The sequence below is a fragment of the Enoplosus armatus genome, chromosome 4, assembly GCF_043641665.1.
Source record: "Enoplosus armatus isolate fEnoArm2 chromosome 4, fEnoArm2.hap1, whole genome shotgun sequence".
In the NCBI taxonomy this organism is placed as follows: domain Eukaryota; kingdom Metazoa; phylum Chordata; class Actinopteri; order Centrarchiformes; family Enoplosidae; genus Enoplosus; species Enoplosus armatus.
This window is the reverse complement of record NC_092183.1, coordinates 10,633,132-10,649,734: the sequence shown is the minus strand read 5'-3', so window position 1 is coordinate 10,649,734 and position 16,603 is coordinate 10,633,132. Positions and strand designations below refer to the sequence as shown.

The 16,603-nt window shown below is 43.2% G+C and overlaps 1 protein-coding gene across 1 annotated transcript in view; it reads right to left on the bottom strand.

Moving 5' to 3' along the window:
* Nucleotides 1–16,603, bottom strand: part of ptch1 (patched 1) — a 47,261-nt gene that overhangs the window by 16,952 nt on the left and 13,706 nt on the right. Inside the window, exons 3-14 of the mRNA XM_070903776.1 lie at nucleotides 13,216–13,405; nucleotides 12,760–12,829; nucleotides 12,485–12,576; nucleotides 10,833–11,031; nucleotides 10,566–10,687; nucleotides 8,517–8,664; nucleotides 6,500–6,631; nucleotides 6,172–6,327; nucleotides 5,375–5,473; nucleotides 4,108–4,233; nucleotides 1,418–1,536; nucleotides 123–807 (exon numbers count right to left, since the gene is read on the bottom strand). Coding sequence (XP_070759877.1) covers nucleotides 123–807; nucleotides 1,418–1,536; nucleotides 4,108–4,233; nucleotides 5,375–5,473; nucleotides 6,172–6,327; nucleotides 6,500–6,631; nucleotides 8,517–8,664; nucleotides 10,566–10,687; nucleotides 10,833–11,031; nucleotides 12,485–12,576; nucleotides 12,760–12,829; nucleotides 13,216–13,405 — 2,138 coding nt within the window. The remainder of the gene's footprint in view (nucleotides 1–122; nucleotides 808–1,417; nucleotides 1,537–4,107; nucleotides 4,234–5,374; nucleotides 5,474–6,171; nucleotides 6,328–6,499; nucleotides 6,632–8,516; nucleotides 8,665–10,565; nucleotides 10,688–10,832; nucleotides 11,032–12,484; nucleotides 12,577–12,759; nucleotides 12,830–13,215; nucleotides 13,406–16,603) is intronic.

Here is a 16,603-nt window from a genome sequence, read left to right as displayed (position 1 = left end):
AGCACAAACACTCTCTTACCTCACACAGAAGCTTTTCCCCCTCTTTCTCCAGCTCTCTTTTCTACAAACACACACACACACACACACACACACACACACACACACACAGAAACTGAACTCACCTTGGTGGTGGGCTGCAGAAGGAATGGAGCGTAGTGCCTCTCAGCAAAAGAGGCCAGGGTCCAGCGGGAGCAGGAAGGCTCGAGACAGCGCAGGCCCAGCGAGCCTTCTCCGTACTGGGACAGCAGGTCTCGTGTGGAGCTGTTGTTCTCTGGACTCTGGCCAGTCGATGAGGCTGCATCACCCTGAGGAACTGAGCTAGCACTTGAAGTCTGGGCAGCAGGAGGAGGTGCAGGATGATGATGGGAGAAGGTGGCAGAGCCTCTGGATGCCCCATTACTTCGGCTCCCAGTGTTGTTGTTGTTGAGATTGCCATGGTTGCTGCTGCTGCTGCTACTGCTGCCGCTGGGGTTGCTGCTATAATAGTCGTTGTTGGGGTTGCTTCTAGTCGGAGCTGGGTTCATGGGCTGCACAGAGATCTGGGATCTGGGCTCGGCTGTGGTGTAGAAGGCCTGAGTCCTGGGGTCGTACTCTGTCCTGAGCTGCACTGTGGACTGCATTGTGATCTGGGTCTGCTGGGCAAAGCCATGGCTGCTGTAGGAGGGAGGGGGGCTGCTGTAGCTCGGGGGAGGCGTGCGATATGAGGGAGGAGGGGTGCGATAGGATGGGGGAGGGCTGTAGCGACTCCCGTCTGCCCCATCCAGGTACGCATGAGGCTCAATCTGGATCACGCGATTGGCACATGGGCTGAAGAGATAAAGACAGTGGAAAAATGTCATCAGGCCATGGACTGCTGTGAAAGAAAATGAAGAGACTAAACGGGGGAACCTCTAACATCTACATCCTCAGATTTTGTGAAATGGTTAAGCATTGGTTTCTAAAAACCCTTCAAGGTTATGGTATTCTAGAAAAGTCTCTGCAGAGAAATGTATTAATTTTTAAGATTAACTCTGTTTAAAATTGTGAATTGTGAATGTCCTGTTTCTCTCTGCCAACAGCATGAAATATAGAGCTGAGACCCAACAAGGGAATTTAATAGTGTGTGTGCACATCTGTATGATCGCTGTGCCAACAAGCATGCCCAGACTGGCAGGCCGTCTGGTAAAGTTTAATAAAGACTGTGACAGATAAACAGACAGTCAAACAACAAAGCAGCCAGACAGAAACAGACAACTTAAGCAGTAATTAGGTTTTGACTGAGGGGGATTACGGTGAAGATATCTCAGAGATAACTGTGTGTTAAAGTTATTCATTGTCAGTTCAGAGATCAGAGGAAAACATAAAAGGAAGAGGAGAGCAATAACCTTCGTCAGAAATGAAAGAACTTCTTTGTGTATGTCTGCATGTGTGTGCACACCTGTAGAAGCAGCAGAAAATGTCAAAACGTCTGTCTTCTCGTCGGTAGAGGTCCATGCTGAGGATAGCGGGGAAGATGAGCAGCACCATGGCAAAGTTAAACACCACCACCACTGCAGCCTGCAAGAAACACAGAAAAGGTTATTTTATTTATGGAAAAAAGTTGCTTTCATCAAAGAAAATGATTGGGCTGATGTTTTGTCATTTGTGTTGAAAAGTGATGAGACACACAGTATAGAAGGTTCTGGTGGGATAAAGTCTAAAGCAACTGGGGCTTCAAAAAGGCAGATTCAGATTAAAAAAAGATTAGCATCCAATGGAAACAAAACTTTTTTTGTTTAAATTTTTTTTTTTCAGATAAAACCTCAAAAACCTAATAAAATGTTATGAAAAGTATTTCTCAATGAATATTCCTGCATCTCCATCAATGCACACGTTTCAAATTGCAAAATGATTGAGAAGATGTTGTATGGCCTCAAAGAAATATTGTCTCTTAACACAAACAGTGGGAGGCCTTAAATATACCTTGAAATAACACAATCTGAATAAGCTGGTGTCAAGGAATATTTGCCTTTCAACACATTTTCAATTCCTTTCAAGACAAAAACAGTGAGTGTGTTGAGAAAAACGAGGCGTGTGTGTGTGTGTGTGTAATAGAAGCCAGTACAGTGTTGTGGTTAAGTATTTGAAGGTGGTGCACTGGAGCAGAGGGTGGGGGTTGGGGTTAGGTTGGGGCCCTGCCCAGAGTACAATCTGGATCTTGCGTAGTTGCCAGACCGCTACACACACACACACACACACACACACACTCACACACAGACACACAGACACACATACACACAATCCTGTGTGTGTGCCAGACCACCCAATGAGCCAGAGGCCCGCGGGGCCTGAGGTGATGAGCAGGCGCTGCGGCTGTACAGACAACACACACCCCTTACACACTCACACAAGAAATGCACATACACACATATCTACCGCCAGCTTAAAAAACTGTGCAGCCTCCTACTTAAACCACACCTTAACACCAACCAGACACACACACAGTCACACACACACATCCTCGCCCTCCCTCATTCCTCAGCTCACGGCTCAGTCAACAAGAGAGAGAAATAATGAGAGAAAAAGAGACGAAGTCAGAAGAAACCTCTGGAAGTAGAGTAGAACAATTAATTCTCAATTGGTCCACTAACGTCCAGACAGATACAGTATGACTCCACTCACACTCACACACATAGCGACCGCTAGCTGACCCCACAGTGGGGAGATTTATCATCACATCTGTCCTCCGTGCATGAATGTGTGTGTTCTTGTGTGTGTTTTTCATGTTGTTATCTGGACAAGATTCCTGTTGTTTTTTTGTTCATACTGAACAGACGAAAGCGAATGAGAGACATAGCGGAGGAAAAAGAGAGAGAGAGATGAATCCAGGGACAAGTCGACCACAGGAAGTGCTTAATGCTGATAAAGAAACACACACACTAACACACATCTCCTGCATTGATACGAGGCTGAGAGATGAGCACCGCTGATTGCGGTTGTGTGTGTTCCATAATAAAAGATGGGTATCCTCCACCAGTCACAAAACCACAAGTGTAAAGTATGCGTACTATGTGCATGTGTGTGTGCGCGCGCCTGTCTCTAAATGTGTGTATTTGTGTGTGTGTGTATGAAACGAGGCTGCATGGATTAGACCCATGGGGTAAATGGATCATGTTTGACAGACTCGCTGTACTAAAGCCATCTATCCACACATGCTAATATTGTACTCACTGTGGCGACATCTTGCCTCCCTGTTGAGTGTGTGTGTGTGTGTGTGTGTGAGTGTGAGAGAGAGAGGGAGTAAGAAAGAGGGGGGTGGGGGGAGTGGGAGAGATATCACTATTTTGCTCATCTACATTAGTGTATACAGTACAATACATATGTAAGTCAATACTAGTCTTCAACCATATATATATATCATATATATATATAGTCCAACATGCTGCAAAGCCTTAGCCGTAATACAGGAGTCATCAAAGGTTTAATCTGATATTGTCTTCCCTTTACAGCACGGATCACTGTGATTGAGTGAGCGTTTGCATGAATTAACAATTCAGAGGTTATTGGAGGCATTTTGTCAGCCTGACAGACGTCTCTTTCTGTCCCAGTTTTCACTGTTCTGGTGACGTCTATAATTACTGACAGATGTTAGAGAAGTCAGAGCCCCCCCCTCCCCCCCCCCCCCCCCCCCCCCCTTACACACACACACAGATTCAGACACACACACACAGTTAGACCATTGCTTTTGAAACCTCCCACACAGATACTACAACTCTCCACACTCACACACACTCATGAGGGATTCAGTTACATGGACCTCAGCCACAATCTGGACAGACACTGGGCCCACCACTAAACAACCTCAAAGAGGGAGGGAGAGGGCTGGATGGATTTAACAAAACATGCACTCCTCCTCACACACACACACACACTTTCAGTTTGATGAATGAAATCAATAAAACAACGGCCTGGAGAAATCTGGAGCCAATGAGGACTGGAACAGGACTATTAGTGAGAGAGAGGCCCCACACGACTAAACTCCCTCTCTCTCACACACACACACACACACACACACACACACACACACACACACACACACACACACACACACACACACACACACACAAACACACTCACTACCGAACATACCTGTAGAGAAAAGGCTCTGAGCGCCGGGATGGGGATGAGGGCTGCCATGAAGAATGCTGTGACGTTACTGATGGAGGTGAGAGCCACGCTGGCCCCTGTCCTCTTCAGACACTCGCCCGTACGGTCCTGACAAGAGACAGGGAGAGAGGTAGATGAAAGGAAAAGCAAAGAAACTCAACTCTTTTGATCCGATTCTAGCCAAAGGCAAATGTGTAATACTGAGATCATGTACAATTATCATAATACACATATGACTGACAGTGATTGAAGCCCTGAAGTGCTCTTAGATAATCCACCTGGGCCTGTCTACTTTGAAGAATGGAGGTAAAGAAAACAACATGATAACATGCTGCCCCTCAAAACAAAGATTTTTAGTGAAATCATGACTGCTGATTGACTTTTATTTACTATTTATTTTAGTAAATACACATAAACAGAGCAGTGATAAGCATCCACACACTCCTGGAAGGTTTGGCGGCAATTGTGTGAAGATTTGAGGACGTGCAGGACCACACACGGAGTGATTACAGGCGTGTGCATCTTTGTGTGTGCGTGTGTGTGTGTGTGTGAGACAGGAGAGATCAGGTTCAGCTCTGTTTAGTTTTCATCTCAGCCACACAAAGGAAGTTGGGGGATGAGGGAGGCATAGAGACAAGGGCTAGAAGAGGAGGGAAGGAGGGGAAAACAAATACAAGCAAATACATGCCTGTGTTTTCCCCCTCTGGAGGTGAAAAGTTATCCTGCTCCAAAAACACACACACACACTCAAAGACACACATGCCCACATGACGTTGCAGAAATATACACTTTATTTACACTTTTTAAAACTTTGGTTTCTACCATTTATTTCTTTTTGTTGTGTTTAATTCTGTATCAGCCTCGATCTGCTTGGGAGGGACATTTTTTTGCTACTGTCACAATCTACAATTTGGGTCACTATAAACATACAAAATACTTCATTGTATTAAACTACATTATACACATCTGACAAGCAATTCAGACCCACTGTATGTGTGTGAAGACGATTTCTGATTAGAAATCTACAACAAAAGCTTTGAAGACAAATGTAAAATATGACAAGGCAAACACAAAAAAGGAAAGGAACATATTTAATATGGAGCATTACTTAGATAAGCGGGCAGAGTGTGTGGCACATGGGTTGTTTGATGCTACATCACAGGCACAGACAGGCTTTTACACATTCCTCTATGGAGGAGATAAGACCGCAGAGTAGCAGGAACAGGGGGAGTGTGGATGTTTGCCTCACCTCGAATGGGATCCTCTTGTTCTGTCCGGTCTCACTGAAGGCATGAGCGAGGAGGAAGACATCGTCCACTCCAACGCCCAGAGCCAAGAAGGGAAGCACCTGTAGATCACACACAAACTTCATGAGCTTCATGAACACGGCCAATACAACTGTTTTAGCTACTGTACAGAATGTTACATGATGTGTTTCTGTTATAATTTTGCTTTGCTTTTTCAGATCCTGTATAATCAAGGGGTGTCAAAGGATGACAACGGGAATCAAACCTCAATACTTTTTTGGTATCGAACCAAATGTGTTTGTAAACTCAACAATCAAAAACTGGCACGACTGTCCGGTAAGATTCATAATCTTGTATGCTTTTGTTCATTCTCTGATCAGATAGTTCCTGATTTAAATTCTGCCAATGTCAGACTATTGCATTGAGGCAAGCTTCTTGTACTAATGGTTGTGTTGAGACATTTAACATGTGAGAAAAGGGTTTTGAAGAAACTTTAAATGTTAAAAAAAGCCTAGTTGATACCAAAACTCAGGTATCCAGTCCTGGTAGTCATGAAAGAAACAAGCCTACAACATAAATGTTATGATTATATAATCTTATGATTAAATAACCACAACATACAGACCAGCAAAACAACAATTCACTGAAAGAAAAGTGATGAGAGACCATGTCCAAATAATTGGCTAACTGGCTAATTTTAAGTGTCTTCTTTGAGTGTGGATCAACAGATCTTGACCTTTACTAACTGACAGACAAGAGTGGCTGTCCAGTGGTGTGTGTGTGTGTGTGTGTGTGTTACCTGTGTGGTGGCAGCATTGAAAGAGATGCCCAGGAGAGAGCAGAGGCCCAGGCCAGCTGCCACAGACAGTGTCACCAGCAGGACACCCGCCAGCCCTACAGCCCCCTGAGACTTGGCACAGTCCCACCGCAGCATGGTCAGACACGCATAGGCCAGCTGAGCACAAACAGCGAACAAGCAAGCCATTTATTAATCAACTTGTTGCATGTGTAAGTCAATCATTAAACATCTTCCCTCCATCTTTTAACTAATTACTATATTCTGCTTCTTCGATCCAAGCCTAGACTTTGGTTGCTCTGAGCTGTTTACAAAATGGCTCCGTTCTCACCATGAGCAGGTATCCACTGGCCACACGGATGACACTGACGTCAGAGAAAGACTTGAGAATATCTTCCAGAGTAGTGGTGGTGAAAGACAAGACCTTCTGAGACGAATTTGCTGCCACACTCTGCAGCACCGCCTAGACAGAGAGAGACAGACATAAAACAACGTTAAAGACAAAAATCAATAAGGAGGAGACTGAGGCTACCCCATAGGTGCAACCTGTGAGGGCCGAAGAGCTACAAAGACACAGTTGGGACTTGTTTAATAAACCAAAGTAGTGATGTTAAAATGGAAATACTCATTGAAGTAAAAAATTCAAAATATTTACTGAGGCTGCGTTAAAACTTTGACATATTATTTGAATGTCTATTACTGTTTCAATAATTATTTATAGAGATGCAGGGAGTCTTTAAACAAACTTCTATGGCAATCAGAAAGATTTGGAATGACATAAAACAACAAGGTTGAAGAGATTTGCTTATAAAAGAAATAAAATACATCCCACAAAAAAGTACATTTCGCAGGAGTGCCTGTGCTCTCCCACAGTGCAGCAGTCACTCAGTGAATGTTCAAGCTCAGGTTTAATGACAACTCAGCCATAACTCCCTGTTTTAAATGGTCAGATATTGTGTATATTACATGTAAGTGCTCTACTTTGCTTTCTAAGAGGTCTGTTGTTGAACTAAATCAGTGCAGGTCTCTACAGAATAAAAGGCAAATAAACCACACCACCACCACATTCTTCCCTTAATATAATAAGAATATTCCATGTATGACTGACCCTTTCAAACTGCCTAATTCCCAGTAGAACATGCAATTAACCCTTCTTATTATAACTTCTGTTTACGTGATCCTCCCATAAATGTGTATTACGGAAAGAGGTGTTTTTCACTAATTCAATACAAGTTGCACCTCAGATGACGGCTGTTTTCAGGCCTGTTTGATAAATAACATGTAACAGCCGACAACATGCTGCAGCCCTTAATAATGAGCTCTGCCTCTGTTGTAGGAGGTATTTGGGAGAATCTGCAGACAGTACCGTGACCCATCCTCTCCCTCTCTCACTATCTCAGGGCAGACAGATGGCTTCAACATTGAACTGCAGTTACTGCTCAGTGGGGAGCAATGCTGGCTGACACACATTAGGAAACACGCACTAGATCACACACACACACACACACATACATACACACCCCCACGTGTGAACTTGCACATGTGTCAGACACATACCGTTACACATATGTGCATGCACATACTATTCTAGCAGACACGCCTAATGGTGCAAAAAACACACCACAAACACACACACACTGCAACTATTTGGCATCTTTTATGATTGCCATTGATAAAAATACTGTATTCGAATAAACAATCACACCTCTTTTCTTTCAATGATCCCTGGGCCCCAAGATGAATGGCACACGCACTTGCATATATATCTCTATACACACACACACACACACACACACACACACACACACACACACACACACACACACACACACACACACACACACACACAAGGTCACGCCATGTTGAACAGAGGTTGGGGCCCCCAAAACAAAGACCAGATGATGTCACACATGAGCCACCAATGGGGCCACAGCTGGGAAAGCGATTGTGTGTGAACTTTTGAGTGTATTTGCGTGTGTGTGTTTGTACATGAGTTAAAGGGAGAGAGAGAGAGAGAGAGAGAGAGCGAAAGAGCGCGCGAAAGAGAGAGAGAGATATCCAGCACTCCCTTAATGTATTCCAGACATGCTCACCCTGTTGCTCTATTGCTCCTCTCCACTGAGCAGTGAGAGGAAAGCTTTAGCCCTATACCACACACCAACAGTGGTTCTAGTATCTATCAGGGGCCCGGGCTTTGGATGGGGCCTTTCCATGTTCACCTGTATCCGGCCGGTGATTTACAATGTGGTTGTAGAGGATTTAGGGTAGATTTCTTTTCCCTTTTCTCTTCCCTTGCCCTGTTTTCTGGATTTTCTCTTTCTCTCTCTTCTGAGATATTTGGCCCTTACCTCAGAGTATCTCCTCTGCCAGGCTTCCAGTATAGCTGCAGCCTTTTCTTCATTCCAGTTGATGTGGGAAACCTCCTCGTACCCCCGAAAGTGCTCAAACATCTGCTTGGGAGTCATCAGCTGGAACATGGTCTGTAAGGCCTGGGCACTGGAGAGGAGGGAAGGAGAGAGGGTGGCAGAGTGAGAGGGAGGAAAAGGGGAGGAAAAGATGGAAGGGATGAAACAGGGAGAACAAAAAGGAGGAGGTCAATGAGGTGCAAGACTTGACAACATTATGTTCACACGAGAAGATCAACAGGGCGATGAGCTGGCTTTCTGGACTGTGCAAATACCATCAAAGAAACTTGGATTTTCAAATGTATAAGACACATCAATCAGTATTTTTCTTTGATTCCCACCACAGACTAGCATAACAAGCTTTGGACTATTAGAACTCAGTTTATAGACAAGGTGCACACTGTATCTTGGGCAAGCTTGAACACTCACAGCCATGAGACCACACACAACACACAGCACACCCACTTGTTAAGGGATTATTTTGTTATTATTATTTTGTTTTGTTATTATTGATTAATAATTAATTATTACATTTTATTAAGTCAATAAAATGATGAAAAATGTTCATACCAAGTTACACAGAGTTGTAAAACATAAAAAAGCAACAAGATTACATGCCATTTTAGCTCCATGAAAGGACAAACATAATTGCCCTACTTGTCAGCATGTAGGGCACTTACTACTGGACTTTGCATTTCCTTATGCATTGATCTGATACTACTATCATCATCATCATTATCATCATCATGACCACAATCACATTACTCATCATTCCCCTACCTAAAAAAGACACTCATCAAGTTGGATGGCACAAGCCACAGCTGGATTTGATACTGACAAAGGAAGTGCCAGATCCAATAAAATGGGCATTCAGCCTACATGATTCCTGATCATGTTCTGACAGATTTTAAGAGGGCCGTGGTATCTAGTGTAGTGTCAGTAGTCGAGTCAGTCTGTGATTTCAAATCGTCAAATTATATGAACCTTAGCTGGTCGTTCTCTCTATGAATGTGATCTCTGTAATACGGTGATAATCATGGTAATGGTGGCAGTTAGTAAACAAGATGTAGAAATTGAGTGCCAGCAGTAACAGCCCAATGGACAGAGCAACTAAACCACATACACATGCGCACGCACACACACACACACACACACACACACACACACACACACACACACACAAGCAGGCAGGCAGGCAGGCAGGCACGCACAGACACCCTAATGACCCAAACTTGCCAGGAAAAAACACGACCACAAAACAAACAACGCACCCCACTGTGCTCTGTGACCGGTATGTGTGTGAATGTGTGTGTATAAGTGTGGGTTTGCCTTTGTGTGTACATGCATGTGCATGCATCGTCCAAACTGCAATTTCACATTAAAATAAGTGGTCTATTAGCAAAATGTTGGATAATAGATGTAGCTTTCGCCTGTTAAAGGAAGCTTCTTATTGCTTAATAAAATGTGCATGTTTTTAATTCCTAAGTACATTTTATGTTTTATATTTACATAAAAATTGTGTTTAATACAGTAATTGAGGGAATGTAATGTGTTCTGTTGTGGAGGGCATACAGCTTTTTGCCCACATAAAACTGTATATATTATATATCCATAGGCATACCACATAATCTATAAGCTTTGTTCTGGTGCTTGTGCTGGAATTAAGTCCATGTACCCCAAATCGCTGTATATTTGGACAAACTAGCCAGGCAATAGATCACTCTGCGCACATGTGTGTGTATGTGTGTGTGTATGAGTGGGTAGTGTCCAAGCAGAGCAGCCAGAGCTGAGCAGGAACAGCTGGAGCTCTAAGATTTCACTGGAATCTGCTAATGACTGCAAGATTTACAGCACACAGCGCACACGCACGCATGCATGCGCCCTTTCGGAGAGCATAAAAGAACAAAAAACACACACTCTTTCCAGAATAAGCCCTGCAGTGATCACAGCAGTGTTTATGAGGGCTTGTATGTGTAAGTGTGGGTATGTTACCTGAGCAGGGGTCCGCTGCCGTTCTTGGTGGTCCCTCCTACGATCAGTTCCTCCTGCCAGTGCATGTACTTCCTGGACAGACCATGGCAGCCGCCTCTCAGGACCCGCGCCACATCGAATGGCTGGCGCAATAAAAGCAACAGGTGAGAAAATAACTGTCAGCAGCTAGTCTCGGACTAAAGATTTTACGTTTTACCAAAACGTATAAATGTTGCAAGTATATACAGATATTCAGAGCCAAAAGCTCGAGTCTACATGTGCGCCTACCTTAGTTGAGTTCTTATTGGGCGCGGTGAGGGGGCAGTCGGGGTCAGCAGGGTTCAGACAGGGTCTATCCATGTAGCCGTGTCCAACGTCTGCCTTTTCCAACATGTCCTCAAAGCCTTCCACAGGGAAGTTTGCCCTTCGCAAGTCCTCAAGGAAGTCCTTAGGGTCAAAGTTGGTCCACTGCAGAGGGTCTTTACCTCTGCAAAGTTAAAAATAAGCGGGAATACTGTTTAACCGAGACTTTAACCATGTTTTAAGGTGCTGTGTTTCTGGACAATTTTTTTATTTATTTTGAGAAAAAGTTTATTATTTGTACTTTTGGCCATCCTTCCTATTGGTAATAACAAGATCGTACTCACAAAGTTATCTTTGCCAAACTTATTTGAAACAGAAAACCAAAGCAAACCAACATGTCCATTGTAATCATCTATCACTTGCTGGTTCAACTTTTACCTACCATACTAACCATGGATTATCACCAACATTTTGGTTGTGCTCACGTTTACCTCCAAATAAAGTGGTTTAAGTAATCTGGTTTACTGGTTGTGTTTCTGTTCATAGGCAAGTACAGCTCCTTGGCTGATTAGATTGGTTGCATTTGTCAGATGTTTGGGTGTAATTATCTCCAATTTCTACCTTACAGAACAGTCACATTTTTGAGAGCAGAAAATAACCTCTTTTCCTTGCTAGGTGACAGAACACAATAAATGGAGACCAATTTCCATCATGCAATGGCACAGTGCTGAATTCCTGCTCCAAACCAGTCCTTGTCTCTCTATGCCTCACACATTCCAATCCCTCTTTCTCTGAATCTCTCTCTCTCTGTCATTCAGACTACATTGTATGTGCTTAACCAGGCTTGGGTTATTATTCCCAGCCTCCCAACCAGAACATAGTAAAAACCTTATTTACCATCTGAGACCAGCGGGCAACACACACACACACATTCACATACTCTGATGACACAGACTCAAGCTGATACACTTTCACACATCGACAAAACACATGTATGCGCTGATGGCAATGGCACACACTATGTGCATACACACACACATGCAGAGGTAAAGGTCTGCTGAGTATTACTGTAGCAGCAGGCCATTAGCAACAGAAGGGCCAGACAATGGTGTGAGGCCCAGGGCCGGAGAGAAACTATCGCCAGCGATACGCATGCCAGCAACCACTACAATAGAGCCTTCAGAGGGGACGAGCTCAGGACACACACACACACACACACACGGACACACACTCTTGTTCCTCTGTGGTGTCTCTTTGGATGGGTTGAGCGTGTTTGGGCAGCCTCTACTAAAAGGGTAAAAACAAGCTCCAGAGATCCAGAGCTCCTTCCTTCTCGCTTTCTCTGTCTTGAAAACAAATACTGTTACCATATACACTAATTCCATAACTAGCACTCATGAGCTCAGCGTTCAAGGTCCCCAAACATCATTTTAATCAGTGTGCCAATTGGCCTCACAGTGAGGAAAGCCCAATGTGTGCTCAATTAGGATTGTTTTTAAATAGCATTTGATCATTTGACCGTATGCTTGAGAGAGAGATTGGTCAATCTAATGATATGCTGTGTTGGCATGTTGTGATTGTACTGACACATCATAAAATACAGATTCTGTCTAATAAAAAGAGTTTTGTGTACTTACGGGAGATAGACCATTCCAGACTGGAGCTTGGCTCCCTCCCAGAAACAGTCCAAAGGGGTGATGATGAGGCAGGGATGTAGCTTTTCTATGATCTAATTGGACAAACACACACAGCAGGATTGACACACATTGACAACAGGAAGTGTGTATAGAAAAAGGCATCAGAGACAAAAAAAAGGATACAGATTGCACTGGTAACATTTCAATATGATCCAGAGAGTAAAAGTTAAAATACAAATAAATACATGGTCATACTGAATCATTTTGCATCTTACCTGATCCATAAAAGGAGTTTCTGTGACTAGTTCTCCTGATTTGTAGCATAAGTGTTCTAATTTCCATTGTCTGAAAAGGAGAACAAAAGAGTTTCATTATGAAGTGCTGCTAGATACAGGCATGCTGTATTTCTGCATATACTGTATACATGGACAGAGATATGATGGACAAAATATCAGACATAGCTGGTCATAAAGAGCAATACAATCCAGTACAGCAACACCAGAAACTACCTTTTTCCAACCACAGCTGCCATTATGTGCTTCATATATTTGTTGCAGGGCTATTGTTATTTGACTGTATTATATTGCCCTTTGAGACAAAAAAAAATGTGATTTATTATTTTGGGGAAATAACATTGACTTGAATTGCCCAGAATTGGGAAATATGATCCTTAAACACAGACAGACAAGAGTCAAGACCGGAACACAGGCAGACATGGAACAGTGAGTTACCTGTTATAAAGGTAAACATGAACTCTGCTGGCTCTTATAGCTGACTCCAGGTGCTGAAGGAGCGCCTCCACCGTTAGAACATTGGCTCCCTCCTCCCGCGGCGTCTGGATCATTAGCTGAGGGTTAAACATGGCCTCCTCGCCTATCTTCTGTCGCGTGTACCTCAGTTCCTGGTTCACACGCCCACCAACTAGACAAAGAAGAGTGAATGTGTTTAAACTTGCATATCTATATCTTCTGTGCAAACACACTCTTATTGTATGCAGTTGTATTGGGTCAATTCGATTATTATTTAGTACATTTAAGGCTCATCATTTTCAGCTTTAGCACCCCAAAAACACCACTATAGGAGGTATAAACTGATTTTAACTTTTCATGTCCTCATGCACCCAAAAGTTGTGTTTCTGCTGCAAGAAGAAACTGACTACCACATTTTGCAGTAAACGGAGTAACGGATTAGTGATAAAAAGAGAAAAAAGGTCTATCTAAAGATAAAAGTAAAATCAAGAAATGATTTAACTGCATTGTACTGGCCTTGAATATGTGCTTTAAAAACTACATTTATTTTAGTTTAGCCGAGACAGCTTTGATGCAGGAGTACACTTGCCTAGGCAACATCATACTACCATGAAATCCATACAACAAATACAAATGTCAGCCTTTCTAACGTAAAATATCAATATGGATTTTTCTTTATTATAAACTGAAAATAATGAGCCCTGAACACACCATATTGCAGGAATAAATATCTTTCCCACACTGACAGAAGGTGAAACAGCCTGAACACAGGCGTACCACACACACACACACACACACACACACACACACACACAAGTAGCATCATGTGCTAAAACATCTGTGACTCAAGAAGTGATCCTCTGTTCTTTCTGCAAAGCAAACCCAAAGACAGCTCAGCCTGGCTACGATATTATCGGACTTGTATCTTAAACAAAAGCACTTTGCTTACAGTGAGCTTGTACCACTACAATGCCAAACATCCCAACTCTTCTGAATCCAGAGGAGTAACATCACTCCAACAAATCCGCATTTCACAAAACAGCTCAATGTTTCTACTCAAATTTGCTAACAAGTCTGCAGCGCCAGACCACGTTGACTGCATATGTGTGTGTTTGATAAAGAGAGAGAGGCTCTCTTCCAGGCTTTGCTCCCAGTATCGTGGTGGGACTAAGCCCTGTGCGTGCGCTCTGAGCTCTCAGCTAGCCCGAGCTACAAAAGCAGCCTTTCAGGCCCTTTAGCTGCCCTGCTCCACCCCAATGCAGCCAAGGCAAGTCTGGCAAAGTCTCTCTCACAAACACACACACGAACAAATGCAAGCAATTGCAGTCGTGCAAGCATGGGCACAGTCTCAAATATTTACTCAAATGAAAGATCAAACAAATTGATAACAGAAAATGGCCTGCAAATTTTAATGCTATATAAAAGTACATGTTTTCTTTAAGCATGTTTCATACTCAATTCAGCCTGAGATTTCTGTGTGTGTGTGTGTGTGTGTGTGTGTGTGTGTGTGTGCGCGCCTCCATGTGAATCCTCCGGTTCACTGTATCTGTGTCTGATTTACGAGCAGAGGATTTGAGCCCTTCCATCATCAGTGACTGAACGCTCAGTGAAAGCTTGGGCAATTTATAGTCATCTTCTTTCACTTGCTCAAACACACACACACACACACACATACACACACACAGACAACATGAAAAATGCACAGTGAGAGAGCCGACTGTGTGAAAAATCTGTAACATTTTATTATGCCCTAATCCAATTTAACAATTCCGCTCGATTCGTGCAACAGCAGGCATAGATTGAATATTTTCAGCCCATTGTAATGGCATTAAAGTTGAACATAAGCATGCCTGTTCTGCTGAGCTGGACCACCCAGTCAGACCAATGGAGCAGGGAGGGAGGGGGCCATGTCTTGGGGAATTAGGAAAACACACTTGATTTCTTTTTTTCTGGACCCAAACAGCATTCCCATCTGATCCTGTCTGAAGGCATGTTTATAATACTCATCATTAATAGCAGGCCTAGGCTAACTGGAGCGACATGCTTTCCACCGCTAGGCCAGCTACACGGCTACGTTACACCAGCACTCCCTTCAAAAGAGCACTCATGGAACTGATTTGGACCCTACGCACACTGACAGCACACTAACAAGTCGACTTGTCTGGTGCGCTCAACGCTCAAAGGCAAAGCTAGCCCGAGGCTTGGTTGAACTGCCAAGGGGAAAAATGGGAACACAGGTATGGAGAAAGAGGCGCATCCATTTTCAGTTTCCACATGTGCAAGGGGATGAAGAAAGGTCTGATTAAAAAAGATGGGAGGGACGAGCTTGGAAAGAACTCACTGCCTGTTTTGAACAAATTCCAAGTTTTGGACTGCCACCCAAAGACCTCGACTTTACAGCAAGCAGCGAGGAATGGGACAAGTCAAAGGAATGTACTCTCTCTCTACAGGAAACAGCACATCACGGCCTCGGGCTCAGAGAATTCCACACTTCACGAGGTTACAGCGTTTTGGGGTCAACACTCACACAGCCTCGGGGTGAAATTAACACCCCAGCTGGACCAAGAAAATGTGTGCGAGTGTGTTTGTGTGCACTGGCGTTCGTGCGAGCATGTGCGTGAGTGTGTACACACAGCTGTGTTTCTTCAATGACACATATTCCCATATTCATTTTCCTCAAAAAACTGGTTGACCCCAGCATGTGTTGATATCTTGAAGGTGTCCCGCTCCAGGCTCAGCTGTTGTGACCTAAAACGAAGTGTCACTGACTTTCAAATGCTCCCCATACCGGCTCCGTTTCTCACTCACTTCCTTTCTCCTCCTTATTCTATCCTTTCTGCATCGCTCTCTTCTCTTTCAACAAATTTACTTTGATTGTTGATTACTCAACATTTATTTGGTTATCGGCTGCCCAAAGTAAGCCTTAAACATGCTCAACGTGACTGATAAAAAAACAAGAAATTCCCACATTTGGAGAGTTGTAACCAGAAAATATTTGGCATTTTTACATAATAAACGACTTAAATGATATCAATTACCAAACTTGTAATTAATTAAATTTTCAAACTGTCATCAATTGACAGACCGATTTACAGATGAAACACCTAATCTATTAATCGATTAGTTGATTGACGCAAAAGATAACTGGTCAATTGTTTAAGTCATTCTTTAATTATGAATTCCAAAATGTCACTAATTCCAGTTTCTCAAATGTGAACTCTTGCTGGTTTTCTTAGTCTTCTGTGAAAATGAACTGAGCATTCTGGATTTTGGAAAACAAGCAATTTGAATATGTCAACTTTCGCAACTGGCAACTTGTGATGGGCATTTATCATTATTTTCTGACATTTTGTAGACCAAACAATTAACC